Source organism: Pteronotus mesoamericanus, unplaced genomic scaffold (assembly GCF_021234165.1).
Source record: "Pteronotus mesoamericanus isolate MK-2021 breed Mesoamerican mustached bat unplaced genomic scaffold, CSHL_Meso_final scaffold_137, whole genome shotgun sequence".
Taxonomy (NCBI): domain Eukaryota; kingdom Metazoa; phylum Chordata; class Mammalia; order Chiroptera; family Mormoopidae; genus Pteronotus; species Pteronotus mesoamericanus.
In genome coordinates, this window is record NW_026555306.1 from 6,929,824 (window position 1) to 6,949,138 (window position 19,315).

The 19,315-nt window shown below is 60.8% G+C and overlaps 1 protein-coding gene across 1 annotated transcript; it reads right to left on the bottom strand.

The window, feature by feature from the left end:
• Window positions 1-1,362: 1,362 nt before the first annotated feature.
• LOC129082718 (igLON family member 5-like) lies at window positions 1,363-18,787 on the bottom strand. Its single transcript, XM_054588431.1, has 10 exons — window positions 18,655-18,787; window positions 18,508-18,566; window positions 14,842-14,983; window positions 7,557-7,635; window positions 6,675-6,907; window positions 5,223-5,342; window positions 3,756-3,890; window positions 3,456-3,576; window positions 2,734-2,888; window positions 1,363-1,462 (listed from the first exon to the last, which is right to left on the bottom strand). Exons 1-10 carry the CDS (start codon window positions 18,785-18,787, stop codon window positions 1,374-1,376), a joined length of 1,266 nt encoding a protein of 421 aa, XP_054444406.1. The 3' UTR covers window positions 1,363-1,373.
• Window positions 18,788-19,315: the final 528 nt, after the last annotated feature.

Sequence of the window (19,315 nt, forward strand, 5' to 3'; positions counted from 1 at the left end):
ACGCCCCTGTCTGAGGTACAGTCACTGCCCCGTGCCCCTGCTCTGCCCTCTTCCCCCTACAAGCACTGGGTGGTGTGGTTTGGGGTGTTTTTAGAGGGTCTCCCGGGAGTTGGAGCTGGTGACTTGGCATCTTGGTCTGGGCTCGGGATGTCTGTGTGAGGCCTCTCTCCCCTACTCCGTGTGATGTGTGCCAGGCTGGGGTATTCCTACAATCAGAGAGAGGCTACAGCCTCTCTGCGCCCCCCTCCTGACAACAGTTAACAGTTGCCCCCCCCCCCCCCCCCCCCCAGGGGAACCACAGCTGGTCGGCTGGAGCCAGGGGGCTATTGCTGGTCAGTCGCTGGTGTGTGTGTGTGTATGTGTGTGTGTGTGTGAGGGCGGTCAGGTCAGCCTTCGGGAGGTACAACTGGTGGAGAGGCAGGGCTGGGGGGGGGTAGTAGACCAGCAAACCCACGGGTGTGGGCCAGCTGCAGGGACGCTGAGAGCAGCTGACTGGCGCCGCAGGCGGCCAAAGGGAGTGGGGCTTGGGCAGGGCAAAGCACTGAGACAGACAGGTGACGATAGACACCAGTCTGACAGTTGGATGGAAGCACCGATTGGCCCCGGAGGGGGCCAGAAAGTCCAGGGGAGGGGAGGGGACAGGAAAAGTGGGAAGGTCTCAGGCTGCGGAGCCAGTGATGAGGCCTCTGGCTCCAGGCAGTTGGTGGTTGACAGCAGGGGCACCCGGAGCGCAGGTGGCGACCCCCCACGGACTCACGAAGGCTGAATGACAGCTTGACAGGTGAGTGCAACCCCCCCCCCCCCACTCCCAACCTGCCCAGGAAACACCTTTTCAGCAGGGACAGGAGGCGGCAGTGGGCTGCGTGCATATATCGGGAAAGCAGGGGCCTTGGGAAACCTCCCCTCGTAGTTCCTACCACGAAGCCCCCACACCTACCTCCAGCCCCAGGAGAGAGGCAGCAGGGTTGGGGTAGTGGATGGGGGAGTGCCGGCGAGGGAAGATTTCGAGCCCCCTTCCCTGACCCCCCCACACATACACACACATGCAGGCAGGCTCTCTCACACACATACACCCACTACACACGTGCGATCCAGTTGACAGCCTGAGCTAAGAGAGGGGTGGGGGTAGCGGGGGTGGGTCACAATCGGAAACGTGAACAGTGGCGAGAATGGCTGTAGAAAGATGCATAATTTTGCGTTATCCCTCACAGTGATGGGTTCTCTAAAGATCTTGCTTCCTCCTCTTCCTTCTCTTCTTCCTCGGTGGCCGAGAGCTCTTCCGCCCCTTGGAGACCCACGCCGCTTTCTCCCCGTTTTGCTCTCGCTCTCGGCCTCAGGCCCCCGCGGGGGAGGCGAGCTGCACTGGGTTCTTCCTACATCCTCCACCACAGCCAGCCCAGGGCAGAGAGGAGGGTCAGGGGCCCCGGGGGCCTCGGGGCTGAGTTCTCCAGGGATCCTGGGCCTGAGAAAAGAGAGAGGGTCACGGACCAGGCCCGGGAGGAGGAGACCTGTGGGTCTCTCCCAGGTGCTTGTCTCGACACTGGTCCCTGAGGGTCTCACGCGGGGCTACTTCTTCAGGGGCCGTTCTGACTCTTTCCCTCCGTGTGCCTGCTCTTGTTTTGAGTCTCAGCACCTCGTGGGGCACTTGACTCTTATTTCTTTGTTCTTGTCAAGCCTCCGCCCCTTCTTCATCAGCCTGGGGCTCTCCGTGTCTTTCTGTCATGCAGTTTCCGTTCACCCAGCAGGGCCACCGAGCAGCTTCTAGTCAGCGCGTCCTAAGCTGTTCTCTTGACTTTCGTCTCCCAGACTGGCTACTTCCCTGCCCCACCCCCACTACTTCGTCGCCCGGATCCACCCTGCTGCTCTGGGCAACTTTGGAATCACCTGGTCTCCACTTCCCTCCACCTCCAAAACATCTCCCTGCTAGAGACACTTAGTGCTGCCCCTACCCCACCGCCCCAAGCCTCCTCTCTGTTGTTCTTGCCTCCACTTTGCGAACCGCTCCCCCACCTCCCGTCCCAGCTCATCTCTCAAATAGCAGCCAGAGAGGGTCTTTTGAGAAGCATCAACATGTCTCTCCCCCACTTAACAGCTTCCAGTGGCCTCTCCCTGCAGTAGAATAAGATCCAAAACCGTTCCCATGGACCAGGAGATTCCGGCTCTCCCTTCCTCTACGACCTCAGGTCCCGTGGTCACTCTGCTCAGGTCACGCCGGCCTCCCGCCGTGCCTTTGCATTGGCTGTTCCCGCCGCCTGCAGAGCTCTCTCCCCGCAAACCTGGGCAGGGCTGGCTGCTTCTTACCACTCAGGTCTCAGTTCAAATGCTATCGCCCCCCCCCCCCCGCCTCCCCCCGCCCCCGCTCAGGAAGCTTTCTCTGATGAGCTTACCTATCCCTAATCCTATTATATTTTGCTTGTTTATGTGTCTATGTATTTGCTTTTCTATTTATACGTCTATTTGCTTTTCTGCTAATACTAGACCGTAAGTTCTGCGAGCCCCTAGACCTCTCTCTCGTGCACTGCTCTCAGTGGCCACTCAGTGAGTCGATAATCACCGAAGGCGAGGCTTTTTGCTCAGTCCTGTTGCTCGAGTCCCAGCGTCCTCCCTTTCCTAAGTTCTGGGCGAGCCTGGGGGAGGTCCCGGCGTCTCCGCCCATTAGGCCCCGCCCACCCCCGCCGTCCAGTCCAAACCGCCCAGGCCCCGCCCCTCCCTCCGACCCGCGCTCAGACGCACGCAGGAGCCGCATGGAGGCGCTGGACGCTCCGAGCCGGTTGGCTGCGCGACACGTGTAGTTGCCATAATGCCGGGCGCTCACGTTGGCAAAGAGTAGCATCGAGCGGGTGCGCTCCGTCTGCACCTTCAGGCCCTCGGCCGTGCCGCTGCTCAGCCTGCCGGGGATCCGGGTCAAGGACCGGGCGTGACCCCTCCGGGCGCAGAGCCCAGGCCATCGACTCCCCGGCTCCCCAGTTCCCCACAGACCCCCTCCCATTACACACACCCCAAGCCTCGGAGTCTAGCTCCCCACGGATCCTGGGACACCCCCTCTGACACCCCTGCCCAGACACCCCGGCTCCTCAGGGACACTGGACTCTCTCGGGGTGTGTCCCCAGTCTCTAGGGTCTCCCAGACCCCGCTGGACTCCAGCCCCAATGGTCTCCTGAAGCTTCCCCGCCAGATGCTCAGCATCGACCCCCTGACCTCCCTGAAGAGGTCGAGGAGATCCAGCTCCACATTCATCATGGTGGGGCCTAGGCTACCAGTAAGTCCCCACAGTCTCGCTCTGGGGCCCCGCGGACCCCATCACCTGAAAGCTGGAACCCCCACCCCCACCCCCCTATCCCGTTCTCCGGACCTAGGCCTGCGCCACCATCCACGCGCGCACCCCTCCCACGCCCGCCTGCGGTCCAAGGTAGCAAGGACCCCCTCCTCCCACGGCCCGCCGGCGCTGTCCTCACAGCCTGTCGTCCTTGTACCACTGGAAGTCCGCTGGGGGCACCGCCATGGCTTCGCAGCGCAGGAGGGCGGCCCGGCCCAGGGCCGTGCGAGCGCTGGTCACGTCCGTGATGGTCGGCGGATCTGGTGATGGCGAGCGTCAGGGAAACCTCCCAGCCAGGGGGATCTAAACGTTCCCGCTCGCAGGCCCCTCCTCCCTCCTTCCCAGGCGCCCAGGTCCGCCGCCCTCTCCTCCCGCACACCCTTTTTACCCAGGGACCCAGGACCCGCCCCCCTTTCGTGCCCACTGCGGGGGGGCTCACAGTTGACTGTGACCAGCACGCGGCGGCTGTCCGGTGCTGAGTTGACCCCGTTGTGAGTCACGCATTCATATTCTCCAGCCTGGCCCCGCTGGATGTCGGAAATCTCTAGGATCTCGCCCTCAGAGGTGAAGCCGTCTGCGGAGGTGGGGGAGGGGAGGGGGCGGGGCCGGACACAAACACTTAACACGGGACAACACGGGCACAACACGGACACACATCAGCGGGGTGGGCACGGCAGGGCCTGGAGTGCCCGGGGCCAGTGGGAGGCAGGAGGGACTTGCGGGGAGGGGCTGGGAGCGAGGATCTGGGCCTCGCAACTAGAACCCAGTGGGGAGGGTCCTAGAACTTGGGGGTGCAGGGGATCAAGGCATCTGGGAGTACCTGACTCAGATCACGGGCCTCAGAGGACCCCGTGGGGGGGGATCCCAGGATCTTGGGGCTCAGAAAGATCCAGGAAATACAGACCCAAGGGGGGAAGGCCCTGAGTTCTGGGGTCTAGCTCTTAGGGGTCAGAGTATCTGGATCTGGTGATTGGGATCAATAATCTGGACAGGTAGGGTCTATGACGGATTTGGGCTCAGAAGACCGTTTGGGACATAGGGCATCTGGGAAGCCAGGATCTCAGACCAGGATTGTGGGGTACAGATGGCCCAGCAGGGGAGGATCAGGGATCTGAGACCCAGTGATTGGGTTCTGGAGTCGGGAATTCAGCGATCGTCCATCGGCCTCCAAGGACGCAGTGAATGAGGACCTAGGGATCTGGGAAGGGGTGGTGAAGATCCAGGTAAAGGGGCGGTGGGACGTGTGGAGACCCCCGGAAGTCACGTTTGGGCACCTTGGCACCACGTTTAGGGCACTCTGAGAGCAGTCATTCGCAGCTGGACCATCAGAATCACCCGAAAGGCTTGTTAAAATGTGGTGGTGATGGTGGGCAGGCAAGGGCAATTTCTGCTCATCCGGTCCAGGTGGGCCAGGAACGTGCTTGTCTGGCGAGTTCCCAGGGGATGCCGATGGGACCACACTTGCAGGACTGCGGGGCTGGAGCACCCAGCAGATGTGTAGTGATGTGACCAGGAAGTGGGAATGGGGACGGGGCCACTGGCTGTAACCTGGCTCAGGCCATGGACCTGAGTCCTGGAGAATCCTGTGGCTGGCGGGAAAGAGCCTGTGGCTATTGGGGGTAGGGACAGGGTGGCGGGGGGGCGGGGGCACGTCTGGGGTCTAATGGGTGATTTGGAGGAAGTGGCCCAGGCCTGGGATGCCAAGTGGTGACGGCCCTAAGGATCACAGGTGTGCGAGGGAAATAATGGGATTGGGGTGGGAGGGGGGAATCGAGTTATTACTGGGGCCGGGGGGATCAGGAATGGGGGAAAGAGGGGCTCTGGGAACCTAGCGAGGGATGTGGGGAAACGAGGGGCCCAAACTGTGGAGGAGGAGAACGGGCTTGGGCCGGGGTGAGGTTCTCACCTCGGAGCTGCCTCCAGGTGACCGTGGGCTCCGGCCGCCCCACAGCCAGGCAGAGCAGGTTCACATTGCCGCCCTCATTCACTGTCACAGGCGAAGAGATGTTCACAATGCGGGCGGGGACTGCGGGGGAGGCGGGAGGTCAGGGGGAGGCTGGCTATCGGCTCCCGGGACCCAGGGGTCCCAGCCCCCAGCGCCTCCTCCCTCGGACCTGGATGTCCAGCTGACATTCCCTGTCTTTCTGTAAGATTTCTCTGTTTCTCCCTTGCCTCTGGCTCTGGCTTCTTGTCTAACTTCTGTCTTCCTCACTCTTTCTCCGTCTCCCTCTCTGCCTTCATCCTAACTTGGCATTTCTGTCTTCTGTTCTGAATTTCTCTCTCCTCATCTCTATTTTTATTTATTGGTTATTATTTTAAAATTAACTCATTTAACAAATACTCACATGGCGCTTGCTGTGTGGTAAACCCTGTTCTCAGTGTTTTACAAAAATTAACTAATTAAACCCTCACTGCCAGTCTCTGGGGTAGATGTAACTATGTCCATCGATTCTAACACATGTGGGCGTTTTGTTTTTTTTTTACCCCACATGATCGCGTCTCTAATCCGGATGCCAGAGTTCGATTGGCAGGTTCTTTTTCTTTTCCGGCAGAGCATACAATAAAGGGGTCCTTCCCGATTGAAGATGTCTTAGATCCGACGCATGTGAGGAGCCTGAGCCTGCCTCACCTGCTCAGGATCCCTCAGCAGGTGGTGGTGTCGCGGTTGGAACCCAGGCCGTCTGGCTCCTAAGCCGGGCTTGTCCTGCCCCCACTGGGCTGTCCCTGTGTCTGGGTTCCCATCTCTCCAAGTGCTCCCTTCCTCCAGCCCATTTCTGATGCCACGTGAGGCAGCCTCATCCCTCTCTCTTCCTCCTGCCCCCTCTGTGGATTTCTCCAGCCCTCTCTCTCCCGCCTCGAACTCTGACGCACCCCACCATGCAGGACTCGGGTCCGCACACCCGACTCATTTCCTCCCTGGGCCCCTGCACATGCCGGTCCTTCTCCGCTACCAGCTCTGCACCCGGCTGAAGGTCTCGGCTCAGACATTACATCTGGGAAGCTGCCTCTCCTTGGAAAGTCACCTCCAAAGGAGTAGGAACAGCCTGATCAGCTTCTTCTCTATCCCCAGTGCCTGGAGCAATGCCGGCACATAGTAGGTGCTCAATAAACGGCGTTGAGCCAGTGAGTGTGGTCTTCCTGTGAACACACCTTCCTCTTACCCTGTAGCTCTCCTGCCTTTGAAGCTATCGCACTGAAGAGTCACTGTTTTTGTGACTGCCCTTTCCTCTTCTTGGCTGAAATCAGCAAGGGCTGGGCAGTGTCTGCCTTCCATGCAGGTGTGCCCAGGATCATGTCCCTCCCCCACCCCCTCTCTCAGCAGCTCCCCCCATCACTGCCCCTCTGGCCTGGGGCTCACCGTGCACGATGAGGTAGACCTGAGTGGTGTACGGCTGGTGGGGGGTCTGGAAGGAGCAGGTGTAGAGGCCCTCGTCGCCCAGCCCCACCTGGGTGATGAGGATGGAGAACTCCTCAGGCGTGTTGATGAGCAGCCGCACCCGCGGGTCGCTGGTCCAGCGGTCATTGCCCGCGTACAAGATGTTGGAGCGGTTCAGCCAGGCCACGCGGGTCACGTGCTCGTCGATGAAGCAGCTGCCGGGAGGACAAGAGGGGGAGGTCGCTTCTCTCCTTCAGCCCAGCCTGACTGTCCAGGCTCTCCCATCGCAGGGGCTTGGGGAAGGGGGGAGGGCCACTACATCTCCAGGTCCCCCTGCAGCCCTGATAGGTGACGGTACCACTTTACAGATGGGTAAACGGAGCCCCCGAGAGGGAAGGTTGTGGGGTCAAGTACCCATGGAATGGTAGCTGATGGTTATGGAGGGATGGCTGTGTGCCAGGGATCCGAAAAGAGGAAGACAGTCCCTCTGGGAGAGAGGGACAGAGATGCATGAAGATGAGGGACACAGACCCAGAGAGAGGGGGGACAGGGACCCAGAGTGGGCAGAGGCAGAGGTCTGGGGAAACGATAACCCTGGCCCTCGTCTATAAGCAGCCAGTGTGCTGCAGCTGTGCTTTCTCAGCCTTGTGCACCGACCCCTGAATCCCCACAACAGCTAACACAGTGGTACCGATCCTTTGCCCACTTGACAAACAGGGACACCGAAGCCCGGAGTCCGTGCCCCCAGGGGCCTCTCCTGACAGGGAGGCGCTGGGCCGCACCCCAGGTCGGGGTTGTTCTCCCTAGGGAGGGCGGGGTGGGGGCAGGAGTGCAGTCCCAGGGAGATCTTCTGAGTCCCCATACCTGAGGGTGGCATTGTCGCCTTCGCACACCGTGTAGTTGTCGGCCGGAGAGCTGAACTCCAGGCTCTGGGACAGCAGCCCTGCGGACGGGAGGGCCAGCTCAGCACCGCGGGGGCTGCTCGGGTGCACGCGTGCACACACACACACGTCCTCGCGGACACAGACGCTCGCCCACCCACTCAGGTGTTCACTGGTGCTTCCAGAAACACACGTGGCAAATACACTCAGAGGAGATACGCACAACACGTACGTGTCCCCCCACAGGCCCACACTGACTCAGATGGACGGGGACACACAAACCTACACACCTGCAGAGGCACTGAGCCCACACCCCAACTACAGCACACAAACACATGGGTGTGAAAGACACATGCACACTGACACATACAGCCACACACATACACATGTTCAGATACTGTATAGAGATGCATGCATGCGCACATGCACAGACACATGTGTACATGTATGCACACATGCATATATACGTATGCACACAGTCTTCACAGTGAAGACACACACAGATTCAAGAATGCAGATACATAAACAGATACACACACAACAAACAGGGGTGCACACACACAGATGGACATGAACACACACACATATTCAGATGCATGAGCACACAGACACACACATATACACAGAAACGTATACGTGTGCAGACACACACGTGCACACACGAAGTCAGGAATACGTGGGAAGACACACACACGGAGCTGGTTGCATGCACTCAACGCCCATGCCTGTACGCACACACACAGACATGCAGATGCAGGCGTGCACACACACCTGTATGCATCTATCCACCAGACACACGTCTACAACAAACACGCCCTTAGGCACAGTGCACAGCCACACACAGACCCTTGCAGACATACGTGTCCACACAGACACGCCCGTGTGCCCGTGCTCACCCGGGCACGCTCTTGCGGGCACAGGCCCATGCCTGCCCGCACACTCCAGCGCAGCTCGAAGGCCCCACTGCCTGGCAGGGCCCCCACCCCCACCCATTCATCTCTCTGTGGACTGTGGCCAGCGGGCTGGACCGGAGCCAGGGAGTGGGGGGCTGAGCAAGTCGAGGCGGCCGGATGGAGATGCACCAGGCTGGGGAGAGGAGGAGGCCGGATGACCTTGGACGCCTGGGGAGGGAGGGCCCTGCCCTGCCCCGGTTGAGGAGCTAATTAATCTGATGAATTAATTGCCCGTGCTGCCCCAATGGCTCCCAAAGGCCCTCTCCATCAGCAGCCCCTCAGGACAGGCCTGGGGCAGAGCCAGTGCAGTGGGCAGCCCCTCGGCCCGGCCTCACCCAGTCACTTGTGGACACAGGGAGGGAGTGGGTCGTCCCCAGCTGTGCAGAGTGAACGGGGACACACACCGCCCTGGTAGCAGCAGGGGACAGATAGAGGATGGACACACACACACACACACACACACGGACACACATGCAGCCACCAGGGCCCAGAAAGGACACACAGAGCCAGTGCCAGGCCAGGAACAGTCCCGCGCTCAGTGACATGGATGACAAGGGGCCCTGCTTGGAGGGACAGGCCCACACACACTCAGGGTGACCACACAGCCCGGGACACCCACCCAGCAGGTCAAGTCTCCCTCAGAAGCACTCGGCAGAGGGAGAGCCCCAGGCCGAGCAGCATTACACACTGAGGCCCCCCCCCCCCCCACGTATAGCACAGCTACACACACCAACAGCCTCCTACACGCAAGTGCAAAGTCTACGGGCGGTCCCAGCCCTATCCAGGGGCCACCTCCCCGCACGCGCGCGCACCCCTCCAGCCAGAGGGCCAGGCTCCTTCCCACCCCCACTCCAGGATTCCGGGTAGGAAGCCACAGCCTGTGCAATGACACAGCTCCATCGTCACAGCCTCTGCAACGCAAAGGGGCTGCTGTGGGCCAAGAATCAGACACGCAGTCACATTGTCACTACAATCAGATCACACAAGGGCGCCCCACAGGACCTGCCAGACTCCAGGCCACACAGATCCTGGGCGGGAGCTTATCCACCTTGGCGCCTCTGGCGTCCGGGGGGCGGGGTGGGGTGGGGGGCGGATCCTGCTTGGCCAGCCGTCCTGTGCCTCGGAGGGTGTACGGTGTGCGGCAGCCTCTGGCCTTGACCCTCTAGGTGCCAGTGGCGCCTCCCACCGCGCAGTGGTGACGACCAAAAAAAGTGCCTCCAGTCATTGCTAAATGCCTCCTGGGGGACAAAACAAACCCCCTCCCACCCATGACAGCTTCTGCCCCAGCTTCAAAGAGGGGGACCGCGCCCGGGGTGAGGGGGAGCTGTCCGAGGTGCTGGACAAGCGTCAAGGCCCGCAGGGTTTCTGGGTTCAGCCCCTGATTCCAGCCAGGAGCCACCCTAGGAGCTGGGCCCACAAACCACGGCTGTGGGGTGAGGAGCGGACCCCACAGCAGCATCCAAGGCCCTCACCAAATGTCCCGGCAGAGAGAAATACAGATAAACCCCTTGCTGGAGGGGTCTTTCCAACACACAGAACTGCCCAGGCCCTCCTGTGTCTCCCTGCTGTCTCCAGGACAGAGTCCCAGCCCCTCCGCTTGGTGTCCGGAGCCCTGGTATCACTCTCCCACCTGGCCTCATGTGGGGCCCCGCTCTGGCCATCCCTCTGTCTCATAGTTTCCCCTCAAACGCTTCTTCTTCAGGGCCCTCATCTGGTGGGGCCTCTCCTGGGAGAGATGGTGTATACAAGCCCAGGACACCTTAGATCAGGGTCAGCTGCCTCCTCAACCTGCTCCTCCAAGGCGGGGCCTGGGGGCGGACCTCCTCTGTGTTTCCAGTGTGCCCAGCTCCGGGCCCGGCTGAGGGCGGTCTCCCAAGTTTCTTGAGAGCAGAGCCTGGGTCTGATTCGGGTCTGTGTCCCCAGCATCTTCCAGCCCAGGGTTTGGCCCTGGAAGGCCTTGGGAAATATCTTTTGAATGAGTGAATATAAATGGATGCCTTCCGCGTGCTTCGCCAACTCTTGAACTCCTACTCATTCTTCAAGACCCAAACTCAAATGCCCTCTCCTCCAGGAGGACCTCCCTGGCTGTTCAAGGCAGGCAGCTTTCACTCTCTTTAGTGGGTACACATTGACTCAGCTGTGATAGTGCCCCCACCTGCCCCAGAACTCCCCAAGGGCCCAAATCTTGGCTGTGTTCCCGAGAGCTGGGTTTAGTCCAGAGCAGGGAAGTGTTCACAGAGGGAATAGATGGTGTCCAGAGACTGGAAAAAGCCCCAAGGAGCTTGAGCTGGGAGACGAAATATCCGCCACGTCATTTCCTGGCGGGGTGACTCTCCCCCACCCCGACCCTGCACCAGCATGGATCTCAGCTCCCCCGTATAAAAAGGAGAAAAATAGTAATTCTTCCCTCTGAGGGTTTTTGCGGGGGATTCCATGAGAACATGCTAGCAAAATATTTAGCTCGGTGCTTAGCATGCAGAAAGGGTCCAATAAATGCTAGCTATTCAGAACAACACCTTTTTTAGGAAGCCTCCACTGCTATCCCTGGTTCGAGGTCAGCCTCCCAGGGGTGGAGCTCCAGCAGAGCAGGGCGTGTCTGGGCTGTAGGTTGCTCTGCGCCCTGCACCCACCCCCGAGTTGGCGATCCTTCAGATGCCCCATCAGCATCTGTTCTGACGCCAGCGTAAGCCGGCGCCTAAAGGAATGGACCGGGGGAGCCAGGGCTCCTGGGCTCAGCCCCTGACTCAAACCCCAGCTCTGCCTCTGTGTCGCACAAGTTATTTCCCTTCCGAGACTCAGGGAGGGGTCTTTCCAACACACAGAACTGCCCAGGCCCTCCTGTGTCTCCCTGCTGTCTCCAGGACAGAGTCCCAGCCCCTCCGCTTGGTGGAAAAGTTATTTCCCTTCCCCACTGTAAACAAGAACAATCATCGTGTCTCCACCAGATTGCCGGAGGATGAAAGGAGGCAAAGTAACAGTCCACTACAGAGCCTCCAGTTAAGTGCCTGCCCACAGCGTCACGGCGGGATAATTATGGGGCAGGTGCCAGCCTGTCCCGGGTCAGTGGTGACTGGAGGGACCCCGTGGGTCCCTGCCAGCCCAAACTAGCAGCCTTCACGCCTGTTTGGTAAATCAAGGGATGACGGTTGCAAGGGGGTGAGTTCCCCTCTCTTGAGAGAGGGGGATTTCTAAGAAGCTGGGTGACCTTGAGTGGGAGTCAAGAATCTCCTGGAACCCCTGGAAGGAACTTAAGCAGAATTGGGACCCTCCAGTGGGGGGATGCTTGGGTTCCATGGTCCTGAAACCCACAGATGGGGACCCCGAGGCCCCAGAGTGTGTGTGAGAAGCAGAAGTGTGGCTGGCCTGGGGGACTAGAGGAAAGGGCTGAGAGACAGAGCCTGGCCTGGCTGTCACAGAGGAGCCCCCAGATCCCTCTTTCTCACTGTTGACTTTGGAAGTCCAGGGGTCTTTGCATTGCTGATGCCCAGAGCCCGCGCCCAGAGCCCTGGGAATTTGCGCTGGTTCCCCCAGAGGGGGCTCGGCCTCTGCTGTTCCCTTGGGGCCTTTTGAAGGCGGACCTCTCTGCTTCTTTCCATCTGAACTGCACACACGCTCAGCTGCTCAGAGACAGTCCCCTCAGCCACCTGAACCCACATGGCCAGCTTGTCCCTAATTTTCTTTACATTGCCCATCACTCTCTGAAATCACCTGTTTACTAGCTGGCTTGTCTTCAGATTTTGTGCCAGTTTTTTGCTGACTCTGTCCCACTGGGACCTAAGCTCTGTGAGGGCAGTGACGTCATCTGGCTGTGCATGGGTAGATCCCCGTGCCCGGAACAGACACTGTGCCCAGTAGATATGTGCTAAGGGAACGGATGAGCCGAGTCCACAGCCCAGACAAAATGGGTGGACCCTGGTTCGAATGCCTGGGTCCGCCCTGCCCTCTCTGTCTAATATGGCCACACCACCAGCCAGAGCGCTCAGGAACTGTCCAATATGAAAAAAAAAAATCAAAGATAGAATGGTATCTATGGATGCCAGAGAGGCAGAAAGAAGCCAACTGCAGAGAAATGGATTTATTTTGATTCTATCTTGGGAAAAGCATCAACGCACAAACCAACTCCTCACCCACGTGGCCCTCTGTGGGTCCAACTTCATCTCCGTGAGAGGCTGTGCCAGGAGAGCAGGTTGGGGAGGGTGGGGCCGGGACCTCCGTGCTGGATGGGATTGGTAACTTGCACAAATTCCTCCCGCAATTGGGAAAACAAAAGAGAGGAGAAGATGCAATTTTGTGGACCTCCCAGCAGCTTTTTCTCAGGGAGCCCCGGCTGTCAGTTGGCGGGGGCGGGACGGTGCTATCGGCTGACTTTCTGCCTTCTGCTTCTGTCTCAGCTCCCCAGGCCCCTCTCCCCTCTCTCCTGCTGCAGAATGGGGAAACTGAGGCCCAGAGGTGGGAAAGCACTTGATCTAGATCATGGGCCACCTCCTGGCTCCACTAAGCTCCCAGCCCAGGGTGTCTGGGGTCCTGAAAAGTGGAACATGGGGAGTTATCTTGAGAGTAAAAGGAGAGAGAGTGTAGGGGGAGGTGAGGGGAGAAGCCTGGAGACAAGGAAAGGACAGGGAGAAAAATGAGAGGGTGTCATGAATTCCCAGAAGTGAATGAGGACCCAAGCTTTCGTGAAGAAAGCCCCGAAGGGACAGAGGGAGACACGTGGTGTGACAAAGGGAAGCGTCTCCAGAGGCAGAGAGGGACAGATGTGAAACTGTGTTGAGCGGGGAAGGAAAGACAGAGACCCTGAGACAGACGCAGGGAATGAACCCCAGAGCCAGGGAGCCTCCGGAAATGGCTGAGACGCCTAGAGAGACACAAAGAAACAAGTGACAGAGACAGAGAGACCCAGGCTGGTAGTCAGAAAGTCGGAGAGTAAGACAGACAGGTCGGGGGAAGGAGCGCCCAGGCGGCGTGCGCACCAGGGAGGGCCTGCCGCCGGGCCGCGGGCGCGGGCGGACTGCTGGCCCGCGTGCGGGAAGCCCCGCTGGTGCGGCTGTGGGCGGCGGCAGGCGCGCTCCTAGTCGGACTCAGGGACGGCCTCTCTGAGGCCGGGCCTGACCGGGTGTGCGTGGGCGGGAGGCCGCGAACAGCTGCCCTACTCAGACTGCTGGGGGCTCCAGCTTGTCCCCGACTGCGTGTCCCTGACTCTGTGACCCTCGTTTGGAGGCAGGGCCCGGGGGAATCCTCCAGCAGCACTGAATTAACGCTGTGCCTGGCCTCCTGCCTCCCTGCTCCCCCCTCCCCTCCGGAGCGCGGCATCTCCTGGACCACTGGTGCCGCAGCTCCCCGCTGGGAGACCCAAGGTCCAGCGACACATCCTCAGTCCAGAGATTGCCCGGGGCACCCCCCCCCCCCCCCGAGCCCCCCCGCCCCCACTTTACATTCTCCCCTCCCTGCTCCGCAGACCACCCCGCAGCCCCCTCCCCCACTGGGAGGGCAGTTCACCCTTTGACCCCGTCTTAGCCCTTCCCTTTCTCTTCAACCTGCAGGGCTCTCGTCCTCCAGGCCCGCCCCCCGGACCCCAGGCATTTAGCCAGAGGTCCCCACACCCCAATCCCAGCTCAGCACCCCAACTTTCCAGACCCCCACTCTCCCACATAACTGCAACCCCCCAAATACCAACACTTTGACCCAACCTACATGACCCAGCAGGGGAATTTCAGCCTCTTTCTAGCTGGGAGACCAGACAGCCCCCCCCCCCTTTTTTCCTGGCCCTGGGACTGAGGTCTCCGGACACCCCTGCCCCCCTCCCTACGCTGACCCTGGGAAGGCGCCATCCCCCCACTTTTGCCCGCACAAACACCCACCCCGGCCCTCAGGCCAAGACCCCCTCAGGGACCGTCTCCACGCAGAGAGGCGACCCCCGACGGGGCATCTCCTGCCCCTACACCCTAACTCAGCTCAGAGGTCCTGGCCGGGGACCCTTCCTTCAGCGTCGGGCCCCCTCCCTGGTCCGGAGCCGCACACTCCCGCCCGCAGGCCGGGCCGGGTGTCCGCGACCCTCTCCCCGGCCGACCCGGAGAGGCAGCCCTCCACCTCCAGGCCCAGGCTCGGCCCCGGGGGCGCGGACCGGCCCCGGGCACGCACCCACTCGCCCGAGGACCCCGGGCCGGGCCGGGGAGGCAGCCCCCGCCCCCGGGCCCGGACCTCTCGGCCGGGGGCCTCCCCTTCCCCGTCCGCGGAGGCAGCCCCCCCTCCCGCCCCCAGCCCCCCGCCAGGGACCCCGGCGTCCCGGCCGAGCCCCCGCCCCCGGCGCTGCGGTACCTCGGCTGATGACGGCCAGGCCGGCCAGGGCGGCGGCGGCGAGGAGCCGGAGCCGGGCCCCGGGCGCAGGGGGGGCATCGCGGCGGCGGCGGCGGCGCGAAGGGGGAGGGGGGAGGGGGGGCCGTCCCGGGGCGCACGGGTCCTGGGGGGAGAGGGGGAGGGGGAGGGGGACCCCGCCAGCGGCTGCACCGGCCCGGGGGGCGGCGGGGGCGGGGGGAAGGGGCCGGGGGGGGCGCGACGAGGCGGCCGGAGCTGCTGCAGACCCAGGGAGGGGGGCGGCGCTGACGGGCAGGAAGGCCGGCCAATCAGGACAGGCGGGGGGCTGGGGAGGCGGGGCCGAGGGGGGTTGCTTGTGGGAGGGAGAGGCCTTTGTTACTGCGGCCCGGCCCTGCCCCCGCCCGCCCCCGGCGTCGCGGGTCCGCCCCCCTGGGTCCCCGCAACGACCCCCGGCCGGGGACACTTCTCCTGAAGCCCACCTCCCTCCTGCTTCAGTCCCAATGTCGTCCTCCCTCGGACCCTGGGGTCCAGGCGCAAGGCCCTTCCTCCCTCGGACCCAGGGGTCGAGGTCCCTGGCCGCCTCTCGCTCGGACCCAGGGGTCGAGGTCCAGGGGTCCAGGCCCCCCAGCCTCCTGTTCTCGTGGGACATAGTTCCGCTTCTCTGCTTTCACCAATAACGCTGACTTTAGGGATGAATTTTTCTTCGTCCCTTTATGCCGACCCTCATCCCCAGGGTGACAAGGGACTGGGGAGGGCCTGGGGGACCCAATCCTGGGACTGGGAGTGCGGAGGAGATGGTGGTTCAAGGCTTGGGTGCAAAACACGCCCTTTTCCCCATTCTTTCACGGGTTTGGCTGTGTGACCTTGGACAAGTCACTTCTCTTCCCAGAACCTCGGCGTGCTCCCCTGCAAGGCAGAACCACCTCCAGAGATCCTGCCCGCACCCCGACGTCCTTCTTCCCCCCTGGCCCCACGACGCATCCATTTACTAGGCACAGTCCTCCCTCCGGGCCCTGCCGGGCGAAGGGTCCCTGTCCCTGTCCCTCACGTGGGCCTCTGAGGCAAGGCAACAGCCTCTGAGCCTGCTCCATGTCGGGGGCGGCTGGAGGCAGGGACTTCTAAAGCCGCCCCATGGGCGCTGTCTTGCCTAAAAAGCATATCCATCCTCCGCCCCCCCCCCCCCCCAATCTGTCTGCAAGAGAAGCTGGCTCTGCCTCCTAAACAGATCTCTACTCTTTCCTCTACCCCTCCCCCCACCTCGCTCCGAGCTGCCACAATCTGCCCCTGCATGGCCGCCCTGACCACGGCAGCCAAAGCCCTGGTCTCCCAGCCGCGACCCGACCTTGGCGCCCCCTGCGCTCAGCGGCCCCTGACCCCGGGCTGCCCAGACACCGCTGCCCTGCCTCAGACGCTCAGTTCCAGCTGCCCCGCCTGGCCTTCCCTTCCTTGAACGGGCCCACCCGATCCCAGCCCCGGGGCTGTTCCCTCTTCTGCGAGGCTGTCCGCGCGGGCCGGGCGGGCTGGGCGCAAGCTTCTTTCTTATCCTGCAGGTCTCCCCTTCAACAAGCCTTTGTGGATTGTGCTCTGCAAAGTCACCCTTACTCCCAGGGCAGTATCTTTATCGCACCTGTTTTGTTTTCTCCAGAGTCTTTGTTATGCCCTTATTGCCTATGTTCACTTGCTCATTTTCAGTCATGCCTCTCCTTCACGCCCCATTCCAGAATGAAAGCTTTGCTAGGGCAGGGTTGGGTGTTTTTTTTTTTGTTTGTTTTTTTGTTTTTTTGATTTTTTGGAGAGGGGGGCACCGACGCACCTGGAACATCCTCCTCCACCCGGGAAACTTCCTTACCCGTCCACACCCAAGCCTCTGCCCAGGATCTGGGGATTCCATCCATTTGCTCTTGGCAAGAGGTTTGCATTCTGAATAAAGACACCTCCTTTTGGCAGGACGTGCGTTTAGAGAGAGGGTGTCCCTTCCATATCTGTGCTTCTAATCAGATTTGCAAATGAGAGGCTTTTCTGAGATCCATATTGCTTTTTTAAAAACATGGTTTTAATTATTAACGTTTGAATACAGAAATTTCACACTGAAACCTGAATCTCCAGATTCTCTTTCAAAAAAACCATCACCCAAAACCCCAAAACTCAGATCTGGCAATAGAAACCCACTCCTGCTGGGAGGTGGGTGGCCGGGCGAGGGGGCGCCGGGAGGAGGGGGCGGAGTGGGAGCAGAGCTCACGGCGGCTGCGCGCCCCCGTCTGGCGGGTGCCTGCTCTGCAGCGGGACCCACCAGGCCTACTGCACTCATTTCCTTGCCCGCCTGGCCCTGTGGAGTTCCGAGTTTATAAGCCCTGCACTAGATCGTCTTACAAGGACAGGAGAGGATGACCAAGGACCCAGGATTCAGAGGTCCTGAGTAGGGCACAGTCTTGCTGTGTGGCCTGAGGCGTTGTGAGCCTCAGTGTCCCCGTTTGCAAAGCAGAGAGTGGAGGATGGGCCTTCAGGATCCCCAATGTCCCGAGGCAGGCTTGTTTGTTTGTTTTAGAGTTTCAGCCCCTTCCCACGGGCCTCAGCCTCTCTCGCTGTAGAATGCCGAGGCTGGATTCCGTCTGCCGTGCCCCTGCGGCTGCAGGAGGGTCCCTGTCACTCTGGGTTCACAGGGCCGCGCGGCCTCTGCGACAGCAACCGCCGGTTCCAGGTGCTCCGAGTCCTGAGCCCTCCATATTCCCACGTGCTCCCCGAGGGCAGGGAGCAAGAAGAGGGGGACAGAGGCTGGCGCACCGCGGCCTGGGGGGATGTCTGCGCTGTGAATGGAGAGGGTCCAGCAGTGGGCTCTCTTCTTAGTCTGAGATGGCGTCGCTGTCCTGCTCTGCAGGTCTGCGCAGGTCGGACTGGAGGGCGACTCTACACGTCTGCGGACCACAAGTTGGTCACCATCTGTCCTGGAGTCTTCTTTCTCGCCTTAGACTGAGGGAGAACCAGACACTGATGTTTCTCTGCCCTGGGCAAGTCCCTTCCCCCCTTGGGGTCTCCCACAAATGGTGGGACCCAACTAGCTCCCAGAAGCCTCTGTTATGGGCTCAATTGTGTTCCCTTCCATCTCCAAATTCATAGGGGGAAGCCCGAACCCAGGGACCTCAGAATGTGGCCATATTCAGAGACAGGGCCTTTGAAGAGATAATTAAGGTAAAATAAGGTCATTAGGGTGAGTCCTAATCCAATCGGACCCGATTTCCTTATAAGAAGAGGAGATTAGGACACAGATACGTAGAGCGAGGACCTATGGGGATGCAGAGAGAACGCCGCCATCTGCAAGCCAAGGGCAGAGGCAGCAGAAGGAACCGGCCCTGCTGACCCCTCGGTCTCAGACTTCTAGCTTCCAGAATCATGAAGAAAACATCCCTCTGCTGTGAAGGCCACCCAGTCTGTGGCACTTCTTACTGCAGCCTGAGCAGACTGATAAGGCTCCCTTCCTAGTTTTTACTGTCCTTTCCTGGCACAGCAGTGGCTGCCTGGACGAGCGGCCCCCTCCGCGGGGCAGGGGCGTGGCCTGGGGCTGGGCTGTGGGAGGGGAGCTCAGCTGGAAAATCCGGACTGAGGCTGTGGAGGCCCAGCCCCTGGGCCGGGGGCGTGCACTGGAAGGAGCTGGAGAGCTCGCCCCAAGCGTACACCCTCTGGGTTCCGGCCCTGGGGCTCTGGGATGGAGGGTCGGGGGCCCTGGGAGTCCTCTGTTGAGCCAGAGCGCCCCCGGTGGCCGGGGCAGTGCAGCAGCCTGGCTGGCGGACACCCTGGGCTCCCACAGTCCCAGGGACTTACCTTCCACGGGGACTGGTGAAGTTTCACCTTCAGTCTCCTTGGATGTTTCCGATTTTTCCGGCAGCTTTGGTTTCTCCAGGATCAGGGCCTCTTCGTCTTTGGGGATCTGACGATTTGTCCACCACTTGAGCATCTTCAGTCTAAGACAAAGGGACCTTGTGCTCAACGCTGTGATGAGTTCCCCACCTCTGCTTCCCGCCACCAGAGCCCTGGGCTGGAGAGCAGGAGGCTGGGTTCCCCTCCATTTGCAGGTTCTGCGACCAGCGCTTACTTCCCGTCATCAAATGGGGGTACAGGTACCTACCTTTAGGCCTGGACCCTCTTCTCAGCCTCTTTCCCGGCCTCCTGTCCCAGAGCTGACCCTGCCCCGCCCTCGCCCACCGTCTTCCTTCCCCGCGTGGCTCCTGGGACAGAGCCTCAGCCTCCAGTCTGGAGGCCCTTCAGTGCCTTTCCTCCACTTCTTCCCCTGTCTTCTCGTGTCTTGATATGAATATCAAATTTGTTTATTTTTTGAAAAATCTTTTGTGGTACCTTCTTTCAACATTTCTGGTATGTTTGTGCATAGCGGGGCCTGGAGAGCTTCCTCCTCTTCACAGCTGTGTAGCATTTTGTTCTGTGGGTGTGCTGTTGATTACAGACCCTTTCTCTATTGCCCTGGCAA